The sequence below is a fragment of the Bombus huntii genome, chromosome 4 (assembly GCF_024542735.1).
Source record: "Bombus huntii isolate Logan2020A chromosome 4, iyBomHunt1.1, whole genome shotgun sequence".
Classification (NCBI taxonomy): domain Eukaryota; kingdom Metazoa; phylum Arthropoda; class Insecta; order Hymenoptera; family Apidae; genus Bombus; species Bombus huntii.
The window spans coordinates 16,777,076-16,801,884 of NC_066241.1; the positions used below are offsets into that span (position 1 = coordinate 16,777,076).

General features: G+C 30.0%; 2 protein-coding genes and 1 long non-coding RNA gene across 9 annotated transcripts; 1 reads left to right on the forward strand and 2 right to left on the reverse strand.

Annotated features, from left to right (window-relative positions):
* Nucleotides 1-107: 107 nt before the first annotated feature.
* LOC126864975 (phosphoacetylglucosamine mutase) lies at nucleotides 108-4,711 on the forward strand. Of its 2 annotated transcripts, none has more exons than XM_050616932.1 (9): nucleotides 108-337; nucleotides 471-674; nucleotides 986-1,056; nucleotides 1,172-1,552; nucleotides 1,628-1,749; nucleotides 1,827-2,108; nucleotides 2,222-2,379; nucleotides 2,780-3,088; nucleotides 3,979-4,711. In XM_050616932.1, exons 2-9 carry the CDS (start codon nucleotides 580-582, stop codon nucleotides 4,115-4,117), a joined length of 1,557 nt encoding a protein of 518 aa, XP_050472889.1. In that variant the 5' UTR covers nucleotides 108-337; nucleotides 471-579; the 3' UTR covers nucleotides 4,118-4,711. The 2 variants fall into 2 exon arrangements, with proteins under 2 accessions (XP_050472889.1, XP_050472888.1); XM_050616931.1 differs by having other exon boundaries at nucleotides 110-337; nucleotides 1,172-1,749; nucleotides 3,979-4,116; nucleotides 4,329-4,711.
* A 766-nt stretch (nucleotides 4,712-5,477) lies between these two features.
* Nucleotides 5,478-7,186, reverse strand: LOC126864983 (uncharacterized). Its single transcript, XR_007689412.1, has 2 exons — nucleotides 6,025-7,186; nucleotides 5,478-5,865 (listed from the first exon to the last, which is right to left on the reverse strand). It is a non-coding gene; the product is annotated as an uncharacterized LOC126864983 (long non-coding RNA).
* Nucleotides 7,187-10,937: 3,751 nt separating this feature from the next.
* Nucleotides 10,938-24,620, reverse strand: LOC126864976 (RNA-binding protein 4.1-like). 6 transcript variants are annotated; one of them, XR_007689411.1, is made up of 9 exons: nucleotides 24,173-24,620; nucleotides 22,681-22,704; nucleotides 21,857-22,199; nucleotides 21,210-21,524; nucleotides 20,246-20,465; nucleotides 19,489-19,743; nucleotides 19,002-19,058; nucleotides 12,839-13,042; nucleotides 10,938-11,698 (listed from the first exon to the last, which is right to left on the reverse strand). XR_007689411.1 is itself a non-coding variant. In XM_050616936.1 (8 exons), the coding sequence occupies exons 2-8, from the start codon at nucleotides 22,699-22,701 to the stop codon at nucleotides 15,967-15,969; spliced, it is 1,146 nt and encodes a 381-aa protein (XP_050472893.1). In that variant the 5' UTR covers nucleotides 22,702-22,704; nucleotides 24,173-24,620; the 3' UTR covers nucleotides 15,228-15,966. The 6 variants fall into 6 exon arrangements, 5 of the variants coding, with proteins under 5 accessions (XP_050472893.1, XP_050472892.1, XP_050472891.1 ...); XM_050616936.1 differs by lacking the exons at nucleotides 10,938-11,698; nucleotides 12,839-13,042 and adding an exon at nucleotides 15,228-16,006 and having other exon boundaries at nucleotides 21,210-21,482; nucleotides 21,920-22,199; XM_050616935.1 differs by lacking the exons at nucleotides 10,938-11,698; nucleotides 12,839-13,042 and adding an exon at nucleotides 15,228-16,006 and having other exon boundaries at nucleotides 21,210-21,482; nucleotides 21,917-22,199.
* Between the last annotated feature and the right edge of the window lie 189 nt (nucleotides 24,621-24,809).

The following is a 24,809-nucleotide window of genomic DNA, read 5'->3' on the forward strand; positions in this document are numbered from 1 at the left end:
TTATTTGACAGAATATGAAAAATTAAAAGAATATATTTATATGAAATCATAAATAAATAGAAAATAAATTAATTTATTATCCTTATTTAATACATTACTTTATACAACACCATTTCTTAAAACATCTAATCTATTTAATTTGATAAATCCAGAATTATAAATCTATCAATCTGATAAGAATATTGTAGTTTTAATGACATATGATAAAAGTACATTGTGTATCATAACGAAAGTTAAGAATTCTATAAATCAGAAGTAATGATATCTATTTCCAGGAGAATCTTTCTCTACACTGTTGTTAGTTTATTGAAATACTAAGAAAACATCAGTAATTAAGGTTAAGTGATGTATTGTTTAAATATAAACATTAAATAAATTTTGATTTTATAATAGTTTGTAATATATACTAAACTTGGTACAAATTCTGTATTCTTAAAATTAATCATTTTTTAAATTATCTGTTATTGTAGAAATACAACCTCACTTTCACTTTGTGACATTTAATCCATATGGTAACAACAGGTATTATTGCACGCGTAATAAATCGTATATATTTTAATAAACATAAATAAATAAGCAATGGAATCTTCTCAATTAAAAAATATTTTTAATATCAAATATGTGAAAAAATGCAGCGATGATATTCAATATGGAACAGCCGGCTTTAGAGCGAAGTATGTGATTATTTTATCTTATCAAGTTAATGAACTAACGTATTAATTTTTTATTTAATACCCTAGTTATATGTAAATATATGTATATTATGTATATGTATATTCATTGTAATTAAATATTAATTGTATATAATTGTATCCAGAAATAATTGCTTGAAAAGATATTTTAACATTAATTTCTTTTCTTATGATATTATCTATATTTGTATTAGAAAGCTTTTTCTAGCTGCAATTGTTTTGAAGTTATATATGCATATATGTTTTTAAAGCTATAAATATAGTTTTTACATAGTTCTTTAATTTATTATTAGGGCAAATGTTCTTGAACATGTTCTGTATAGAATGGGATTGCTAGCAGTATTGAGATCTAAAGTTAAAAATGGTAAGTTCATGCATAAAATTTATGAAACTATATTTTTGTAATTAAATTCTTTGTTTCGTATTATCCATGTACTTTCCTTGTAAAATTGAATTAAAAATATCTGATTTTTCCATAGCTGCAATTGGTTTAATGATTACGGCAAGTCATAATATTGGGTCTGATAATGGTGTGAAACTTATAGATCCAGCTGGTGAAATGTTAGAAGCAGCTTGGGAACATATAGCTACCAACTTAGTTAATGTAGAAGATTCAAATTTAGTTTCTACAATAGAGCATATTATAAAAGAACAAAATGTTAACATGTCTACAAATGCAGTTGTAATAACTGGTAGAGACACTAGAGAAAGTAGTCCTACATTATTAAATGCTGCTCTTGCAGGAATTGAAGCCTTACGCGGATTTGTACAAGATTTTGGTATAGTTACAACCCCTCAGTTACATTACCTTGTTGTATGTACAAACACAAATGGTAGTTATGGCGATCCCACTTTATATGGTTATTATGTAAAGTTATCAGAAGCATTTAAATATATAAGACAAAATATGGTTAACAATGGACAGTATGTTGCAGAATTGTTATTAGATGCTGCTAACGGTGTTGGAGCTAATGCCATAAGAGAATTTCAAAATTACATAGGAACAGCAATTGCAATTAATGTATATAATGATGGAGATGGGAAATTAAACCACATGGTATATTTCCTAATTATAATATTTTGATTTAATTGAAGTTCGATATTGTAATATCTGTTTTGATCAATTCATTGTAGTGTGGAGCTGATTATGTGAAAGTACAACAAGTACCACCTATAAATTTTCCTCTCAAATCAAATGTTAGATGTGCATCCATAGATGGTGATGCAGATAGAATTATTTACTTCTACATGGATGAAGATAATAAATTTCATCTTTTGGATGGTGACCGAATAGCAACACTTATTGCTGAATATCTTAAAGAACTTTTACAAGAAAGTAATTTATCACTTCAACTTGGTTTAGTACAAACAGCATATGCTAATGGTAGTTCTACTGATTATATTTCAAATGTGCTAGTATGTATACTTATTTTTATTTGCTTTTAATGTTCTGAAATATTTTAGAAAGATACATAAATTATATATTGGATTTATATTTATATGTATTATTTCTATAATTATCATTTTAGCAAATTCCAGTTGCTTGTGTATCAACTGGTATTAAACATCTACATAATAAAGCACTAGAATTTGATATAGGAATATATTTTGAAGCAAATGGTCATGGAACTGTACTTTTTAAAGAAACTACTATTGAAACAATTAAGAAAGCTATCATAAATCCAGAGTAAGTTTTATTTAATCTATAATAATGTTTGATATACCCTACTTTTTTTCTATTATTGCAATAACACGTAAATAGTGTAATTATTATATAACATGAATAAATATAAACTATCGTAAGTGAATATCTTTTGAATAGATTGAGATATTGAACTACTGTCTATTGGAATTTTTATGGCTTCACTTTTTATGGAATGGATATTGAACAATTATCTGTTGAAAGTTTTTAAAACTCTATTTCTTAAAAAGGCATTAAAAGTTTATAATAATTTTCATTTTCAAAACGCCTTTATCTGCCTATTAGTTTTTCTGTTGTTAAAAGATTAAGATTATCAAAATCTTTATTTTTTTCATTAAGAATACACATGTGTACACACGGATATACATATGTATATATATTACAGACAATCTACAAGTGAGAAAAGAGCTGCCTCGAAATTACTGAATATAATAAATGTAATTAATCAAACAGTTGGAGATGCTTTTAGTGATATGTTGCTAGTAGAGACAATTTTGCATGCGAAAGGCTGGGATATTATAGAATGGGAAAAAATGTACAAAGATTTACCAAATCAACAACTAAAAATAAAAATTAATGATAAAAATGTTATTACAACAACTAATGCAGGAAGACAATGTGTAACACCAGAAGGATTACAAAATGAAATTGATAAAGTAGTATCACAATATAAAAAAGGACGATCTTTTGTAAGGTAACATGTAATTTTTATTATAGCTATATATAAAAGTTGGTAAAATGTCTTATTAAACTGTTATTTTAAAACATCTTTCTATAAATATATATTATGAATAAACTTATAATATATCAATATTGACCCTTTAAAATTGGTAATTTAAAACATTTAAATAATAACATACTTGTTGGTTTATAATATAAATTATTTTTATTAAAGTTAATATAGTTACAAATATTAATTTCATGAAATATTCTTTAGCTAACATGACTATTCTATTTATTTATTGTTTTATTTTTAGTACATAATAAATTGGGGATAATAAAAATGTACATAAATATTACGCGTCATACAAAACTATAGAATTTTATCTAATAAAAATCTTTTTACCTTTTACTATTTTATTTGCTGAAAGAAATAACTTGCTCCATTGTGTGGAGCATCTTATATAAGTATATACAAAGCCAATTTAATTTATTTTGAAGAAATTATATGTTAAGACTTTTAATTCTTAGATATCATAAGAATACAAATATATGCATTTTATGTACATAACTAAATAAAGTTGTGCTAATGCATAAAATATTCAAATATTGGGTTGTCAAATAAGTCTTGTATGGTATAATCTTACATAGTAAGTTATGTTGTAAAGTATACAAATCTTATATAATAGGATTAAGTCTTAATATAAGCTTCATTCTAACACCTTGCAATAAATATAATTAAACTAAATATGCACCATTCTGTTCAATAATCTCCTGCCATCTACTGGACAGTGCCATTACTATGGCAAATTCATATAGGATTTCTGTTATCTCTGAGCAAAAACGTGACCTTGGAAAGGTTTAAGACTTATCCAATAATTCAATAATATTCACAGTATTAATTAGAAAAATTTTTATTTTTAGACCGTCAGGAACTGAAGACATAGTACGAGTATATGCAGAATGTGAAAATTTATGCGACCTTAATAAATTAATTACAGATGTGGCATTGTTAGTCTACGACCGTGCAGGTGGAATTGGACCTAAACCTCAACTTTCCTAGTAAATAGTTATAGTTTTTCATTATTTGCTATACATATACATATATATCAATTTCATTTATATTAGTGTACAAGTCTTAAGAATTATAATTTATATAAATTGTACGTTAGTTGAGGGTATTATATTTTATATGAATAATAAATTATATATATATATACAATATTATATACATATCATATATATATTACGTAACAGACACTACGATTTTTCAGGCACTTACGACAGTCTGATGAAGAAATGTTTTGAATGAAAATTAATTAGCTTCCAATCGACTACAAATTGCAATGTAAAAGATTTCCAAGAAGTTGATTTTTCGATAGAAAGTCAAGGTCACCTTGGCTTTTTTATGACATTTGTATTTTTGGCTTCATACCGTTATAAATGGTGTTAAAATGAGTTCAATGATTTACTACGTTATGATCTTAAAAATAAAAATTATTTTATTTCGATAAAATCACACGTTTCCAAATGTGTAATTTGATAATTTGTGAGCTTCAACAAGAAATATCATACACACATTACAAAAAGACCATAAACAGCATACAAAAATAAAAATATTTTGTCTAGTATGTTATTAAACGTTTGTAAAACTTTAGTTGGGCATTTATGAATTTATACCTTGATTACTTTGGTTACCTGATTTGTCCTTATTAGATTCTTTTTGTTTATAGTCGGTGGTCTACAGTTTACGCTGTATTCAAAACCTTATATACCTAAAGCAACGAATCCGTGCAACATGTCCACACACAAGATATTCGTAATGACAAGATTGTAATAACAATCAATACAAATTTACTGCATTGTTCGGAACTGTGCTCTTAAAATTATGAGCTATAATTCGAGCATTTATTATAATTGAATGCACAAAGATACCATAATACTACATGAGCTATGTTTATTTCTGTAAGCTGTTTATGCTTTTTTTGTAATATACTGATTAACATTTTTCTTATTGAAGCTCACCATTTTTAAATATATAATTTGATTAAAATAACGTAATTTTTATTTTAAAGTCATAATATAATAAGTTGTTGAATTCATTTTAACATCATTTATAACGGTTAGAAGTAAAAATACATAATGTCATTTAAAAAAAGAAACTGATTATGACTTTCTATTGAAAAAACAATTTTTTGGAAATTTCTTGTATTGCAATTTCTAGCCGATTGAAAGCCGATTAACTTTTATTTAAACCATTTCTTCGTCAGACTATAGTAAGTGCCTGAAAAATCGTGGTGATTATTAGGTGGTACAGCCTGTATATGTATATACACACATATCATATATAAAGAACAGAGTATTAGTAATATTGTACACCTTGATTTTATAACTTTGTAATACAATAAATGTTGTACCTAATATATTGTAATATATCCAGAAATTATATTTTTAATATAAATAAACATATATATTTACATATCTATGTAAAAAATCAGTTGTCATAATTTTAAATCACAAAGAAATATTTATCCTTTGTCCTTTAACCTCTTAGGTACGATGCTCCACTATAGTGGCTTTCGCGGATGTCATATTATATTCATCTGTCTTGCTTCACACTTTTTTTATCCTCGCAATGTTTTATAACAGTGTTAACAATATACATTCAGAATATGTAGTCTTTGTTTTTGATACGCCAGTGTCAGATGTCAATTGTTGCTTTCCGTTAAAATAAATATACCATTATTAGAAGTTTTAACATGTCGATCCGAATCCTTATAATTTTTTAGAATCTTGAACCTCAAAATACTGCTACAAAATAGAAAAAGAAGAGCAATTTGCTACAATTCAGAAACAGACTCAGATCACTATAATATACAAAATATGAAATCAAAAAATTGAAAATTTTGGGCTTGAATATAATTTTTTATAAAATTGATTATGATATTTGTTAATATTTCGTCAAGCTACCTTATATTTAACAAAAAATCATCGTTCTACGTTAATTTAAAAAACTACTGCTGAGATAATGTAGGTCCCAACAGTTTTAAGACGCAATTTCAATTTCAGACCTGTTCGCAGACGTCACCGCATTCGGTCATAACCCCCACTCCACAGCTGTACCTACGTCCTTATACCAGAATTTTATAATTTTTATTAAAGCACAATCGAAATTTTTTTCTGTAAACTCAATATGTTTCTTTCTATAATCTATTTTTCGCATCTTTATTTCTTTGAACAATGACGCTTAACTTATCACGAGTTTGAGACGCATACATCGCGTTTCTAATGACCTTCTATTACCTTACTTCATTTTCTACCTGCAACAATAAGTTTGATTAGACGTCTCCGTTAGATCCGATTAACACAAGTAATAAATTAATTTACTCAGAAACCTTTCCGAACAAATAGCGTTTCATGACAATGGTTTCATATCTACTCAAATGATAAAAATTAATATATCAATCAGCAAGCAATAAATTATGTGAATCGTCGTTAGAAAAGCTTCATGAATCTGTTTAAATTTTAAATCTCACAATCAATTACTCGATAACAATCGAGAAAGATTTTTTCATTAATCAAAATCCAGATCTTAATAGCTTTATATTTCACATTTTAAATTTTACCGAATTTATACCGAATATCTAAATATAAAATAATATGGTATAAAAATAACATGGAATTACGATAAATAATATAGTAAAATACAAACTATACATTATTCGAAAAAAGTTTTTCAGATAGAACTTGTCCTATTTCGAGAGGGACATCTGCCGATGATTTTGTCTTTGTTTTTCTAAATGATACAATACATTTTTTAGATGCCATTCAATGCAGTTTTTAATTATTCTCTAAAGAAGAGTATACAGGTACTTGATTCGACTGATTATTAGTTTTGTAGCAGCACATGAGTAAACGGAAAATTTGAAACGAGAGTGACTTATATTATTGTGCCTTGGAATATCAACGTTGTTTTGGTTTGAAAGATCTTTTTTTTTATATTTATGTGGAGGAAATCCGTACGGACGCCAGGCTGCTTCTGGGGTAAGCGGCGTGGTAGTGTCGGACTCCAATCGACTAAAATCTCCATGATGACCGTCCCGGCTGTGATCGAGAGAGGTCCGGGAACCGGTGCGAGCGACCCCCCCCCCCCCTGCGCTCAATACCACCGCTGATGGAGCGGTGTGTGGTCATGTCACACCGCGCCTCGTCGCCGGAACCGCCGGTTCCCCTACCGGACTGCTTGGCGGCCCCGCGGCGCTGAGCCGCCAGCGTCCAAGCCCGAACCCCAACCGGGGGGTGCGGCGGACCCAGCGCGCTTCGCCATCGTCACACGGAGTTCCCAGGCGCTGCTTAACTTTCGTGATCTGACGGGAACGAGTGCACTCAGCGCGGCATGGGCGTTGGCAGTTTGAAAGATCTAAAGGCAAACGAACTCCGGACAAAACATTATTACCGTTATTTGTAATCTTTAACCGGAGTTACATATGAACTCTAACTTTGAACTTTTTATAATAACACCTGTCGATATAAATCGTACGAACGTGCTATCTAGGACTGGCTGTGGTCAAACAACTACGTAGGTACTTCGGTATAATTAATTCTCCGACGGCTTCATACCGGGGACCGCGAAGATACTTCAACAACTCAACGACTTACTAAAAACTGTAAAAAAGGGCAACGCGCCCATCGAGTGTTCGGAGCAAACTGAAAACGCCTTCCGCGAGTCGAAACGTGCCCTCGCTGACGCCACGATGTTGACGCATCCGGTACCAGGCGTCCCCGTTGGCCTCGCGGTAGACGCGTCCGATTACGCGATAGGAGCGGTTCTGCAACAGCGCGTGAACGACAAATGGCAGCCGCTGAAATTCGTTACAAAATCCTTGACCCCCGTGCAGCAAAAATACAGCGCGTACGACCGCGAACGATTTGTGATGTACACCGCGGTTAAACACTTTAGACACGCTGAGGAAGGGAGAAATTTCGCGATATATACCGACCATAAAGCCCACACGTACGCATTTAATCAATATCTAGATAAGACATTGTCAACTCCAGCACATATGCGTTATGATTAAAAAAAATACGTTTTCCTGATTACGACGTAGAAATACTTCGCGACGTAACGAACGAGGTCTTACGACCGTATGTACGTAATAACCTTTGTAAATTAAACAACACAAAAAAAAAACGTTATCACTGGTAAGGGGGCGATGTTGTGGCACATGAGTCAACGTAAAATTCGAATCGGGAGAGACTCATTATTGTGCCTTGGAATACCAACATTGTTTTAGTTTTCAAGGTCTAAAGGTAAACGAACTCCGAACAAAATATTATTGCCGTTATTTATAATCTTTAACCGGAGTTACATATATACTCTAACTTTGAACTTTTTATAATAACATCTGTTGATATAAATATACGAACGTGCTCTTTAGGACAGTCGAATAGTTGAATAGCTAAAAAAATATCTTAAATTTAATGTTGCAAGACTTGTCGTATAAATGGCAAGGAAAGATAAGGAAACGTTTAGAAGTTTTTAGGCTTTTGTTAGTTTTACCCGACCTCGGGTTTCAGATCACCAAATTTATTCTGCGGTGATCCAACATCCGGAATGCGAATGATTCTAATAAACGACTTCCGTTCTCGGGAAAATTCAAAATGTCAAAAATTCACCCTTAGACTGTAAACGTTTTTACGGTACTCTAACTACAACTAACTCCGACTTTCGTGTCCGATGCATTTTTCATTAGGTAACACTTGTTAGAAAAATCCTCAAAAATTCGTATGATATTTTCAAATGTTTTGGATTAAGGTTATCATAAACTTTTATTAAATAATTTTTTTAAGCAGGAGGTTGGAAAGTTTTTTTACCTGCTCCCTTGCGAAAAATTCAACTCGGTCAAAATAACTTGGACATGAAATATTTACCTCTACAGTTCAAGGGTTAAATTTTCTTCATCTCTTACATTCTTGTACACTGTTTTCTTTGAACAATACGACAGCAGATTATTACATCGCGACTGATGGCACAGGCAAACGAATAATCTTCTACATTAACGAAAATAGACAAAACCAGTTGAACACTTTCATGAAATTTTAGATAAATTTTTCGCACTTTTCATAAACGTATTAATATGTGTCATACGAGGCACGAAATTTCATAAGCATTCTAATGACACTCGAAACTTCTAAATGTTTTATATAACATATATAACATATACGTAAATGCTTTCTATGGAAAATCCAAATACCTTTACGAGCTACCATAATGATGGATGAGAGATATAAAGGAACTTTTTACCTGCTTGTGGTACACCGTTATGTAGCTCTTTAATCTTTACATCTGTGTTTAATTATGCTTTATGAACGCTCGGTAGAGTACATTAAAAGGAGGACTAGTCAAATGTTAATAATTTTATGAGTAAATACTTCAAATATAATGATTGAACGATGAAATTTGTATGCAAGGTAGATATATCGATTGTAATGTTGTTGTAAAACAGAATTACATACTGCTACGCAATTAGTATTGGGTCGCTCGGAAAGTTCGTGCCGATTTTCGGCAGGTGGCATTAGGACAGACCTGAGTATATCAGAATGATTAAAAACAAAGGGCATATGTACATATTCTAAATTTTGAGATTTCAGGCATCTTCAGAAAAAAATTACGATATAATAATTTTTGTTAGTTCTATACGCTCTTAAATATGGGAGAAAACAAAGTGCACTATAAGTGTTAATAAGTATTTTTTTGTTCAATCAAGGAATCAAAAGAATTTTGATTCAAAAAATTTATCACAAGTTTTATTTTACATAATTCGTCTGTATTGTTAGCCGAATTATTACCTGCAAAATGCAAACATCTACATATTTGCAGAAATTTTTTTAACGGCGTTGTTTTTCTAAAAATTGGAGTTTCTATAACTGCTCTCTTAGACCAATTTATGTTTACCAGGAATCTCTGTATAGTTACAGAAAAGAAAATTTATTTATAGTTGAGAATGTACATAAGAAATTTTTATATAAGTTACGAATTGGTCCTACAACTCTTTAAATTTGAAGGTGCACATTATTGGCATTATATGATATAATAAAAAAATCTATACCTGAAGATGATTCTCTTTGTCATATTTTTATTTTATGTATTAGTCATGACTTTGTGATATTCAATCCTATTTCTATAAACCTATCTTTTATTCAACTAGATTTTTACTATTCACATCTTAATTCTGCTGAGCTTATATATGGATAAATGTAGACAAAAGGGCATCCAGCCAGTAATACAATACATTGGTATTTATGTATGGTAAAGAAACAACGCACGCGTTACTCGTTCGTAAAAATCTAATCCAACGCAATACCAAGGAAACTAGCAAAAAATTAAAAAAAAAGGTTTTTGGCCAAAAATCGGACCCCCTTTGCTCGCATGTGAAATTGGCACATATGTGGTTGGATTAGATTTTTATGAGCAAGTGGAGTAAGCAAGCAACGCGTGAAAATTTCTTTCAAATAAAAACTAAAATATAAACGCGACTATTGCGTCGGTTACGTCCATGCCTGCAGTCACATGTATTTACACATAGGCAGAATAGAATGTACGTAGTAGTAGTAACATATTATTATTACTAACTTTTTGAAGAATAATGAGCAACGACTAAAACTTTCTGGAGATTACTCGGAAGAATGTTCTTAACAACATATGTCAAGGTTAACATTTACCATATTTTTCATTTTTGATCGGCAATTCTAATATAACACAAGACTTACAATCGTGCCCAATTAGGGAATTATATGTATATCACGTCATATACATATGTATATATTTGAGTTCGTAAAAGGAAGGACTCTGTCAGGAATTTATTCAAGAAAAATAGACGAAGTGATTTGATTATTTTTTTTATTACAGAGAGGATACCGTACATATTATTTAAAAAATACCGAATTTATATATTAGCGAATGTGAATGATGCATTAATTTTGGCATATATCGCAGTGCGAACAAAGTTGCACTGCCACGCTGTTAGTATAATTCATCTTCACAATCGTACAATTTGAAAAAAAGAAAGAGTTTTATTAGATTCTATCGCATTCGCTATTGTATTAGTGGGGCCGATTTTAAAATTTTTGCAGATTGACAAAATTATACTATTTTTCACGAAACCGTGACATTTTACGTAAAAATTGTTTCCTTTACTAGATAATAAAAATTTGAAACTTTTAATAAAATATGTGACTTGACATGCCAAAAATAATCCATCAGCTATATGTACGTATCAAATTTCGTGAAAAATTATTGACAATTTCAATTTGTTTTCAATAATAAAATAAAATATCTGCCATATTCTATTAATTTCTATGTACGTCTAAATAAGCCAATAAAAATATTTGTTTTTTGAAAGTCACAAAGTATGTTCCCTTTTAAGTAAATGAGAGATAAGAAAGAAAAGCGTTTGAGGTGTGTCATACTCATACTTTGAAGAACCTCGATAAAATAATTGATAACAGCGACAATGGATACTATACTACCTGCGAGCTCATCTGGAAGATCATATACTAGTTTGCTGATTATTCCATTATTGGAAATTTCCAAAGGTATCCACTACAAATCCAAGAATCCAATCCTCCTAGACTGCAAATGGAACTGGTGGAAAGAAAGGAGAATGTACGTAAGTATATCCACTGATACACTGTCAGAAATTCAACAATAAAATTTTATCACTGTTCTATCTCAAAGTAGCACACCTCACTTATCATGTAATATACAACACATTCTCAATTATACTATTAAATCCTAGATTTAGAGATCTTTATTTCATTCTTAGATACAAGTCTTTCATAAGTCAGAAGGTATCGTACTTTCGCGACACACGACACCTTAGAAACATCATTTTTATGTATCCGGTCCTAACAATGTCCTCAGAAGAATTTACAATTTCTATGTATATTTTTAGCGTAAATGAATATTCTGATACACTGTTTGCCCCAAAATTTTTAGTATAGGGTTTAGATACATGCCCCCAATCAAATCATTTGTTCATAAACTTTACAAAAAGATGGTGGTAACCTAAAAAGGATCAATCAATCAAGTCACAACGAACAAGATTATGTCACTTATTTTAAATAACTACTATACTACTTTTTGAAAAATCAGTTAGAATTTAGACAATACTCGAAAATACTATTTAGGACCATAGAATATAGAGGAACTGGTGCATCACCTTTTTACTATTTATCTGTTTCTTTATACACGTTAGGGACTTCATTTTTGCTCGACTAAACAGTAACTTTAAACACGAAATGAACGTGACTGACAAACGTGAATTGTGGAGAATTTCTCGTAATCGAATGCATTTAAGCGAACTTGGGATCTTTCCATAAAATAGAGAATAAAAGGAAAAAAAGAACAGCCAACCACTGGTAATTAAATTCCAAGAAAAACATAAAACAAAATCAGAGGAAAAATGCAAGAAAAAAGTTCGAAAAACGTTTCTAATACAAAGAATGAATTTTCAACTGACATTTTTAAAAAGACACTGTTTGTAGCATGCCAATCAATTGTGAAAGTGAATTGGATTTTTTCCAATCGTGTTGAATGAAAATCATGTAGATACAGAACTGTCTGTACATAAAAAATTAATGTTTGGGTATATAGAAGTTGATTGTTCATATTTATATATCAAATATTAATGAAATGAAGTTATTTGGTCGATTAAAATGATATAGTAATTTAGTATAAAAATAATAGATTTTAAAAGTAATACGTTTAGTCATTACATCTTACATGTTCAGCATATGTCGTCAAAACAGAAATTCTTTCTTTCTTCCTTTGTTGTGTCTTCGTTGCTTTAACATTGCTGCAAGTATCTCTCTTGAGAGAAAAGATCCATCGATCTGAGTAGAGGAAGGGCTTCTTCATATTATTAGGACTCATACCTCCAATCTGAGTTCATCGCATTGTCCAAGGTCTCGTCATCCCGCTTGTAATCTATCAAAAAGATTATATTATTTGATGCATAGTACATCTTCCAAGCCTGCGTAAATATGAGCATACATTTTGTTATAAAATCTTAAATTAGGTAAAATTTTGTATTCTTTGATATATGATTTGTTTATGTAAAAACTGTATTCGTATTAATTTAGTTCTAATTCCATCCCATTACATCCGTTGTAGATATCAAATAGTCTCGTAAAGTATTTGTTGAGATCTAATACTGTGTCAGCATGTTAATTTACTTTTGAAAATCTTACTTATCTTTATTCATAAAATTAATAATTAACTAAGAATTTGCACCAGTGACAAATTATCGAGTCAATTCAAATAGAGTATAATCAAAATAAATGAAACGTTATGTTAGAAATATATAAATTAACAAAGAATACTTTATTCAAGGGTAACATAACGATCATTCCCTATGTGCATATTTTAGATATTCGCTTATAATTTATCTAAGAACGTCTTGAAAAATAACCCAAGTAAATCACGCAAAAGAGTAAGAAGCATTAGAAATAGATAGAGAATTTATCGATATCTATCGAGAATACGTATAGTGTACACGGGTTACGTTCGGAATAAAATAAATTTGACTCGTGCCACCTACGAACATATGACTCGTATAAATAAAAAAGATAATCTTTCTCGATGATTTCCTAAGAGATGGAATTAGAATTAAATACTAAAAGCATTCGCCATCGCAGCATCTTCGCAACGGTATTATCATAATCGACGATTGCAGGAACATTTTTGTTCGTAGCTTTTTATCATAAATTTTCAGCGTCGCAATAACCGACAATAGATAATGCGCGCAATAAGCGCATTCTGTTTTCAGTTTTTTTCATTATAACTATTTTTTTTGCTTTAACGAGCAAAGAGTAAATGGCGCACGCGTTGAACATACCTTCTGTTTAAATTCAAAGCACCGCCAGCTTTGAGCGCAAACGCAATTTGTAGCACGTTATCCGCATATCGAAGCTTGCATTATTCACCAGAGTCGCATCTACAGGCCACACGCATAGGTAAGCGACTTGATATCGTCTCTTCAATAATCTGACGTTGATATGCCACCAGGATTAGAGTGCGCTGTGTTTACGCGCGATTCGTCGCATAATTCAAGATTACGCTGTCTAAGTACAAGTCATGTAGATTCCATCAAATGCTAAATGACGTTCTGCATTTTTGTATTTTTAAAAATTTAATAAATACATGTAACGTACATTTCGTTTACATTTTCATATTTTTTAAAATATTATGTTCAAGTAAAATGTAACTTGAAATGCTTTTATTATTTCTAAAAGCATTAGATTAAGAATCGAGATCAGGAAGTTTATAATATCTTCAATGAATCAGAATATTTTTTCATTCAGATTTTTCACGTTACTTTATTTATTTAAACTATACCAAGAAGCGATCAAATTTAATAAAAATCCTATAAAATCATTTTGTGATTATTATGTTTCCATAAACAGATGTTTCTAAATTTTGTTATTAATAAAATATCAAACGCGTTATAATACATATATATTAATTGTAATTTTGGAAATATACAGAAATCAATATATATAATAAAAGTCTAATTAAATTTCAGCAATTCTACGTTGTACAGAAAATTTTTTACATATATTTAATACAACAATAAGAATACTATAAACACCTGATCTCAATTTAAAATATATCGGTATTTAGGTTTGCACGCTAAAAATCTGTGATATACTTATTTGATAATATTTAATTACACTGAACTATACTTTGGACGCTTTAAAGAAAGAAAGAAAGGAAGATAAAAAGAAAGAAAGGACGATTTTGCAATGCAAAACGTCATTCTAATAATGATTATGTGTACCACGTATGAACGCGCGCTAATACCTAGTTGCTTCGCCGAAGGACGAGAAACAAGTAAATCACGTTTCACTTGATCTTGCGTATAAATTTCTTCGATGACTTCCTTTTAACATCCACTTGTCAGCGTCGCATGTTTCAACGAAGAGCAGAAAAAGCTTTAGTGAAGAGAAGTTTACTTGAAAAGTATAAATAAAAGTATAGTGAATAGTCGAAGGTAAAAAATAAAATCTTCAATTACTTTGCATAAGATTCAAATAGACTATGTGAATAACAAGGTGTATATAAAGAAATTGTTACGAGGAGTATGTACTTGAAAATATTTAAGCTAAGAGGCTTAAAGATATACGTTTGAATTTTATTTTTCATTCTGTGAGGTACATTGATAACTTCTGCAAACACGTTTCTTTGCTTTATTAATGAACATTTAAAACATCCAAGTTCTTACGTGTAAAAAAAGATTATACAGCATTTTCTGTTTAATAGCCTAAGTCACCATTTTGTTGATGCTAAATATTACAAACTTATAACGAAATTATCTATCCTACTAATATGTAATCATTATGTGACTTAAGATAGATAAAAGATGCTTTAATCCATTTCAGAAAATTGGATTGTATATACTACGAGAGAAAAACATGGAAAATATCAGAAAAAAACTATGAAACACAAATCGCACAAAAGGAATATATCCACTATCTGCTGGAAAAAATGAACGATATATAAAATTCCTTGATTCCATATCATGTTTACTTCAATCAGAAATTCAATCTTCTTTCTTTCTCTTCAGGTGATCATGGTTGCTTATTTCCTTAGTCATTCATTATGTTGCTCATTGATGCATTTCTTATTCTTACCGTACCTTAAGTTAGTGTGTTAAACGTTAGATCGTATCTATATCATTATATCGTGTCTATATCATTATACATATTATCGTATGTAATGGTATGGACTCTGTATGTCAGACGCAGGGCAGTTCCTAGGTATTCGATTCCGTAAGCGAATGACCACCACTAAAGAGGCATTTTTTTAAGGGAGCCTTTTCGCATGCGCTTAGTATTTGCTTTAGTACGCTTTTAGTACCTCGGTGGCATCGCGTCTGCCGGACCTGGGAAGCTAAAAGGTCAAAAAATGAAAAATCGCAGTATTAATTTCTTCATCGCCTTGCGGCGCAACAAGCTGGAAAGTATAAGATGTAACACTGATATGCGCGAATACATTTTACCAAAAATTCCTTCTCTTTCTTACAGAAAGGCCAGTGCTGCCTTCACACTGCCGCCTTTCAATACCAAATATCACATTACGTGTAGATTTTATCGATCGAATCTCCTCGCAACGCATGTAACACACATTTGCCGGATAACATACAACTTTCAGACCTGGATAAAATATTTATCAATCGTTTCTATTAATTTCGTACTTTTGTTCTTTATACGATAGCTAATATCTTGTTCTTTCTATGTGACAAATATATGTAATCAGGTATTCTGTATTTGTTACTTCATTCATCAGCCAATATAAACAAGGATAAAATATATCTTGATATTTATGTTTCCAGGTAATTGCATGTAAATTCTACAAATAAAACAGTAACAAGCTATGATTCAAAACTGAAGACATTTGATTAACATATGCAGCCCATAGTTATTAAAAAAGAAAAGGCTAAAAAAAAAGAAAAAAATGTATACAGTGTTTTATCACACAATGAAAATAGATTGAAATAGAATAATGGTCTTGATATTATCAATGTATTTTCCCAAATTCAAAGGTACTTGAAACAATTAAATACTTTGTACATTAATATTGTATATTAATTATTTGCCAAACATATCTGCAAAGAAATGTTAAAATATTTGTCATTTTGTTAAGAATTTATTGTTCTAATTCAAATTATGTTAATGTATGCTAAGTATAACTTAATTTCTGAACAATTTGAAGTTTGTAGAAGTATAGTGCCTAGAAAAGAAACTGAATTGAGTGACGTTTGTATTCTTTATAGTGATCTTATAGTGATGCGATGAAGATTATATACGTATATAGAAGCTATCGTTTGAAAATTGAAATATAAATACAAGATAAGCGTTAATGTGTGTGGTACCGTAAGAGTGCATATACATAAGCGAAATACCGATCAGACTCAGGTCTGATAAGTTGTCACATGTTTAAAGCTGCTTTATCGTCACAGCCAGGCGTTTCTCGCTATTGTCGCAAAAGCGTATCGACGACAGTTCAAACGTTCACGAATATTTCCGAAGTATGTGCTCGAGCATTCCAAAATAAATTTTCTGAATGATCATTGAAAATGTTCCTCTAGCTGCTCGATCATTTGCAATAATCTTGGCAAAAGACGCAATAGCAAAAGAACGCAACGCAATTTTCGTGCAACAACCAACCCGGGCTGGGCTGTTTTCTTCTCAGTGTACACGTATGTCTCGAAACGTGATACGCATTTTTCGTAGTACGGTATTCTTTCAAAAAAATGAAAACCGATAAGGTTTCGAGGCACGGTAAGACCGATGGCATGCATCTTCAGAATTCAGAATACATGTTTAACGGCGCAGTGTGTCGTAACGTATTATTATTACGGTTCATTTGCCAGCATTCTACCGAACTGTTGTTCGATTAATCGCAAATATCTCGAATCACGTACACGCTGATTTCGCGTAACTTTTACCGCAGAGTACATAAAAGAAGAGAGGTAGTATTAAGTTAAAATGATTTTCTCTTGACAAGTATAAAATACGAACTTAATACCGTTTTTCTTTCGAACGTAATTAAATATTTCTCTGTATTTTAACTCATTCCTTTTAAGAATAGCTTTATAGCTATTGACATGGAAACATAAAACAGTCTGTAATATTAACTGGATGAATAATTGTAAAATGAGTCCTTTTGTAATCTCTTAACTGATACATTACATTGTTCTTAACAATATTTCGTCACCTAATAATCCTTTCAATAATAGAAACTGAAATCCTTATATTTGATTAGATATTTTTGTTAGATACTTGATTGATTTCGAGTTATTTGAAAATTCAAATCAATATTGACAATCATTATTTCATGATGAATATGTAACGAGAGAATAATTATTTTCTAGGCACTTGATTCGAGTTATTATTTTCATTCCTATAGCTTGAATGCAAATAAACCAATTGTTTAAATCAATAAAAGACATCGAATTTTCTTTCAATCTTGCCCGAATAATTATACTATTTCGATATTCAAACTATATATGATTCAGATCAATTTGGATTGAATGTTTTCGAAGTAACAATGTTTTGATTAGTACAAACATATGCAAGAATTAACATGTGCACCGCACTAACAAATTTTCTTTTAGAAATTCATAAATCCTTCATGAATCAAACTTATAAGATATCGAATATATGCCTTATATTTTATCTTAATTTAATTTTTGTTTAACTTATAACTTTGTATATATGAATGTTTGAATAATTAATACTTAATAACTGTTTTAAATTGAACCTCAAGTTTAAAATTTCTTATACGTATATGAGCAAAATAACACAGCTATCTACTTCACATAAGTAATTTTATAATAATATTATCTTAGAAAATGTGTGCGCGTGTATTTAAAAATAGAATATATTCGCTATCATTATACTATTATATTAAAAAATCATTAAATTTCCAGATAATAGTTAATAAATATATTACTTAAATAAAATGTTCAACTACCTCTGTTCTCTTTTACACTCGACACTAGAAAAGTCGCAGAATGACTTATTTCGTATAACGTATTTCATCGACAATAGAAATCAATCTTGTGCCGTTATATGCACAAATATACGCTTTCTATGATCAAGAAATATTTATATTCTCACGCTAAGTGTCACACCTTATACTTTTACAGAAAATGTTTAACCTATTTCGATCCGCATAAAAACGTAAGCACACTGAGATCAGTGTTCAATCAATCGAAATGACATTGCGCAAAAAGAGCGTGGTCGCTTGAACAATGAACGATCACTCGCATAAGTTAATATCGCTCTTTAACGCCGTGTGATCAGTATCACTTTAGAAAACGCATTGGTGTAAGTAGTGTAACATATTAAATAATAATAATAATAACAACAATAAGACTTACCGTCCGCCACCACGTGGAGGACCATATGCATCTGGTCTGTCGTACCCTTCGGTATAGCTAAAACAAAAATTAAAATTATTATGTTATGTGAATATTTCTGAATATTTCAGTATGAAAAAGACATTTTAAAATAAGTAAATACCTTGCCAAAAAATGATATATGAGAAATAATAAATATAAAATTGAATGAACTAATCTAGATTACAGTAGAAATGAAACAACAGAAGATTTATTGAAAATAAGTGGAATTTCGAAAAAAGAAGAATATTTATGTACCTTAAGTGAACCGCGATTATTTCAAGTTGATGATTTGTCAAAAATAATTTTATTTTCATACATGATAATGATTTACAAACACATAACAAAGATTTAAAAAGAACTATTTGCAACAAATATAAAATAAATGAAAGTAATGGATAATAATCATTAATTACTATTTATATATTGATATTTTAAGTAGTAAAATGAATGTAACTTTCCTACTTACCCTCCACCAACAGGTGGATATCCACCACTAGGGACAGCACTGCCAGGTCTTCTACTAAACATGTCTGCTTGTGGTCCAGGACCAGTACTATAACTAGGTGCCCCAGTGCTGTAGCTGGGTCCAGTACTCATTGGCCTGTTAAATGGAGGTATATCATTAACAGGGGGACCATCCCTCCTGTCGTAGGCCATCGAAGCTCCCTGACTTACCCCCCCGGGCCCACCCATCATATCCCCAGGCCCGCCCGGATAACCCCTGTCATACACAATTGGAATATGTTAACTTATTTTCACTCTATCCTTATAATGCACCAAAATGTTGCTCAAGCATAATTAATTGATCTTGTAATGCACTTGCAAATTTTAAATTAGTATAAGCATTACAGGTTAGAATAAAAATAAAGTTTCAATTCACATAATTGTTATGCTAAAATACTTCAAAATGCTGCAAGAGACTTATTCTTTTACAGTGCATACTTATTTTAAATTGTTAACATTAATCTGAACTTCTCTAAGGTTAAATTTCTTGTCCTTACATATTTAGAACCAATATATATTGTGTATAAAAACTTATAAAAAATGTGTATCAATTTTATTAATAATTGTTAATCCAAATCTTTAATATCTAATTTACTACTTTAAATGTTACTATTATATAGTTATTGAATTATATTAATAAAAATTACCAATGTATTAATATACTAATTCATATTAAATAATAAAATTAAATCTAGTGTAAAATGAATGAAATATATTACCAGTGACTTTCATCATATCCTACATCTGTGTAACCCGTCCCATACCCGGTAGTGGCAACTGCACCACCACCGTTTCTCATAGGCCCAGTTGCAGCTCGATCATAATCATTTCTAGCTGTATAATCAACAGTACGATTTGCACCAAAATTATCTGTACGTCCATAATCCATTGGACCTGGGGCACCACGATTAAAGTCCCCAGTCATCCCACCTCCAACTACTGCAAAATGTATACACTCTATATCAGAATAATAGTTATTTTTATTACAGCCTGGCTAGATCTATCCTATTTGTTAGATATTTAGTATCCACAAATAGCTCTGGATTGATAGTAACATTTAAAATGAATATATGTAATCTTATTTCATGCATTCAACTTTGGTATCCAGAGCAAAAATCTAACAGTGTAACATTCATGATAACCCTTTTCATAAATAAAATGGCAAAAACATTATTTATGGAATGACATATATATACATATGTTATTTTATCTCATACATTTAATTGTTTAAAAACAAGGAAATGAAAAAAATTATGAATTTACGAAAAAATATGTTGCAACAAAAGTATGTTTAATTTAGGTGCTATTAAAAAAAAGACAAATTTATACATTTATATTTCAGAACACCTTTGAAAATAGATATATTATATGGTCTTATTAAAAAAAAATGAAAATAATAGTAATTAATGATACAAAATATATGTATGTCAGATAAAAAAGGAGCTATTTTATTTTTCTTTGTAAATAACAATTCTACAATTGATCTATAATAAAAGCAATTTTAATATGTAAAAGTAAAATCTGAATATCAAAAATATGTATTTCAAATTTCAAAGATAAATACTAAAATGAAATATAATATTGTAAATGAAAATAATGTTTAATTTAAGAAGAATAATATAAAGGGTTAATTATGAATATTACATTATCCTGGCTAAATAAAACACATACCACCGCTATTACCGTAATCTGTTCTAGCTCCAAAATCTGCAGCACGACTGTAGTCAGTTCGACCGTAATCAGCTGTTCCAGTTGGTCCATATCCTCCAACAGCTCCGGTTGCTGGTCCGTATCCTCCTCCCATTCCAGGTGCCGTAGAAGTGTAACCCATTGCCGCGCTCCCCACATTTTGACCATATGCTCCACGATCAGTATATCCAGTCCCAAAATCAGCTCCACGTCCACTAAAGTCTCCAGCGCCACGATTGTAATCGGTGTACCCCGTCGCGACGCCACCTGCAGCAGATCCATCGTAACCAACGAGTTGGATCGGAAGAACTGTAAAGCATGCCGAGATATCCAATTTGTATTTTAGTCTGTATGAAAAATATATTTACTTTAATTGATTATTTTCTCATTGCAAAATGCTTTATGTTACATTTCATAAATTTATGTCTGATTATATATTTATAATTTTAAAAAGTTTATTAACTTTGATGTAGAATAACACATTCTAATTTTTCTCATAAATTTTAAAAAAGTATGAATTATGTATATTTTTAAATGATAAAAGTTTGTTATACTGATTATTAAATATTACACAGAAGTGCAATAGGCAATGAGAAAATAGTTATATCAAAATAGAATATCATAAAAATAAATTTACCAACCTCTTCTATCATTGTATGGTCCAGGACGAGCGTCTCTACCACCGTCTCGTCCCCCCCTACCACCTCTCACTGGTCCACCTCTTCTGTCTCCATCCCTGCGTCCTCCTCCTCCACCACGTGATTTGCCTGTAGACTGTTCCACATTGATTGTTGCCCCTTTGAAGTTTGAATTGTGAAGAGCTTTGATTGCGGCAGCTGCGTCTTCCTCACGTGCCATGTGGACAAACCCATATCGATTCATGACATCGCATTCCGTTACCTCACCAAAACGTAAAAATAATTGTCGCAACTCATCGTTGCGACAATTTTCTGGTAACCGACCCACAAATATTTTTGTCTTTCTCTGTAAAATTGAAACATACAGTTAATAACACTTATTCATGATCTCTTTATATAATTATAATACATGCATTTATAAATACCAATTAATAAAGAAAATGTTACATTCATTTTGTACCTCTAAAATTGACCATACCCCTGTTTGCAGAAAGTATGGTGTCTGTTTGAGATTTTATCTTGCTCAAAATTTTTGCTATTATTACAAAAATCATATAATAATAATAATGATATCATTGAGCTTATATATAATAATCACTAAACTGATATTTAATCTAACTAAAATTTGTAAATGATTAAGTTATAAAAGATTTGAATATATAAAAAAATTACAAAAACACAATACCTTATGTACCTATAAACAAATTATGCCATTCAACTTATATATTAATCATTTATTTGAAAAAAGTAATGTACATGAAAAATAAACATTGAGGTCATCAAATAATACAAAATGGAAAACTATTTACTATTAGCATTGTTCTTACCGGTTGATTAGATGAAACCATTTTCTGAAAATAAAAAAATAGTATGATTAATTACAGTCTTATGTGTATTATTATTTCATTTTTAAATGATTACATTTTTACATTTTATTATAATAGTTTAGTCTATTAATTACAATAATGATTTTAAATATGATTTGTGAAATAATAGTATTTTGCAATCATTTATATCTATCACTATTGCATATATTATAGTTATATGCATTTTTATGCGCATTGTACACTAGAATTTTAAATCAAGTATATTTAAAATTCATGTTATCTTCATAAGATGGCCAATTTTTTATAGTAATAATTATATCATAATAAGTTATATTTCAAATAAAAATTTACATTCTATGTGATATGCTTAAGCAAAATATAGTTATAAAAAGTTTATAATAGAATTTTTTAATATATACAGCAACATTTAATAATTATATTTTGATTTCAATATTATTTGTATTTTGCAATAATATCTAAAAGAGAAAATAAGTTTCTAAAATCGAATTATTTTAAATAACAGTATGACGTACTTAATCTGTGTTTAATGTTTTTTAATGTGATATATATAATTCCTATGTATATATAAATAGTTTTAATTGGTTCATTATTCAACATTGTACATTAAGTACAATGTAATAAATATACAACATTATATTTTATTTATAAATTAAATAATAAATAAATATAAATCACTATACTTGATTTCAAAATTATTACCTTTTTGAATATATAATTTTGCTAAATTGTATATGTGCATTTTGTTTGGATTTAATAATCAAACCATACACAGAATAACATAAAAAAATTAATGTCATGAAAGAAGCAAATAATAAACATCTAAGTTCTTATATGTATATACTTTAAAAATTAGTACCTTAGGAAGAAATGGTTACATGTAAGCATTAACATTTCCTTGAAATTTCCTAAAATGGAGAAACTACATTTCGAGAATATTAAAAAAAATGTATCAAACTTACATGGTCATTACTACACATTTTATAACTGTGTAAGAACAGGTGTCTTAAAATGCAAATAAAACAATTTTATCTATTTTTTAACAAATAAAAATAAAGGGAGTTGTTTTATAAAAATTTTGTAAACTTTAAATAGCTGAAAAAAAAAATTGAATGAAATTTGAAAAGTTGTGATATTTTTTCCGGTAACGTAGAAGACGCTTATATACTGTTCAAGGCCATGAAAATTATCAGATATTATCAATAGAAAGGAAAACAATTTCATTCGTCCCATCGACCGTAATTATTATAATGAAATAGTACAAAACAAGTATATTATATAGACCGAATTTTTAAAATGTAGAATTGAAATACGACCTTGTAACCGAGAAAAAAAGATATCTAAAAACAACCGGCCCTTGGCGTGCCCTAGTAACTGACGATATGTAAATCTCTTCACCCCACTTAAGTTTCAAATTCCTCAAAAATATTTCTAATTGTCAAAAAGCTTATTACAATATCACATTACTACTTACATGTGGCTGCGACGTTTTGGCGAAATTAAATTAAAGTAAAAGGGATAAAACTTTCGTGACGCTTTCAGCGAAACGAGATACGAAATGGCGTCAACGATTTCCACCTTGAACACTTTTGACGGCAAGCAACGAGTTCTGTACTACGTACTTGCCACCCTTAGTTCATTTAACGACAAAGTCACTAGATTATTTGTAAGACATATTTTCATGAATAAATATTCTTTTGTGAAAAATATAAATTCTTAACATTTAGTTATTTAAAAAACTTAAGCGATTTAAGAAACAAATTATTATATGGGGAAGATATACATTATAACTGGACAATTTTTATAACCTAATTAATGACAATAACATAACTTAGGAATTATATAATATAACTCTAACTCATGGATATGCTTTTATCATACAGATAAAAATTACTGTTTTCAATAGCCGAAATCACGATCATATAAACATGCTTCGACACTCGTATATCAAAGCTTAGGGATAACCGTCCGAAAATTGAGACGTGAAAAATTAACATGGAAGACAAGAAAGTTCTTGTCCTGCGCATGTGTAATATGCTATGAATATCTCAGACAGAGATATTCACATTCTACTCATTTCTGTCTGTCTCGCAAGAACGAGATCTTTATTG

Excerpts from the sequence above, each read along its gene's own strand:
- LOC126864975 (XM_050616931.1), top strand. The coding sequence starts at position 580 with ATGGAATCTTCTCAATTAAAAAATATTTTTAATATCAAATATGTGAAA. Across the intron at positions 1,057-1,171 it reads GAGATCTAAAGTTAAAAATG|CTGCAATTGGTTTAATGATT; the intron begins GTAAGTTCATGC and ends ATTTTTCCATAG. Across the intron at positions 2,109-2,221 it reads ATTATATTTCAAATGTGCTA|CAAATTCCAGTTGCTTGTGT; the intron begins GTATGTATACTT and ends TTATCATTTTAG.
- LOC126864976 (XM_050616933.1), bottom strand. The coding sequence starts at position 22,701 with ATGGTTTCATCTAATCAACCG. Across the intron at positions 22,200-22,680 it reads TGGTTTCATCTAATCAACCG|AGAAAGACAAAAATATTTGT; the intron begins GTAAGAACAATG and ends TCAATTTTACAG. Across the intron at positions 20,466-21,209 it reads TGGAGCTAGAACAGATTACG|TAGTTGGAGGTGGGATGACT; the intron begins GTAATAGCGGTG and ends TACATTTTGCAG.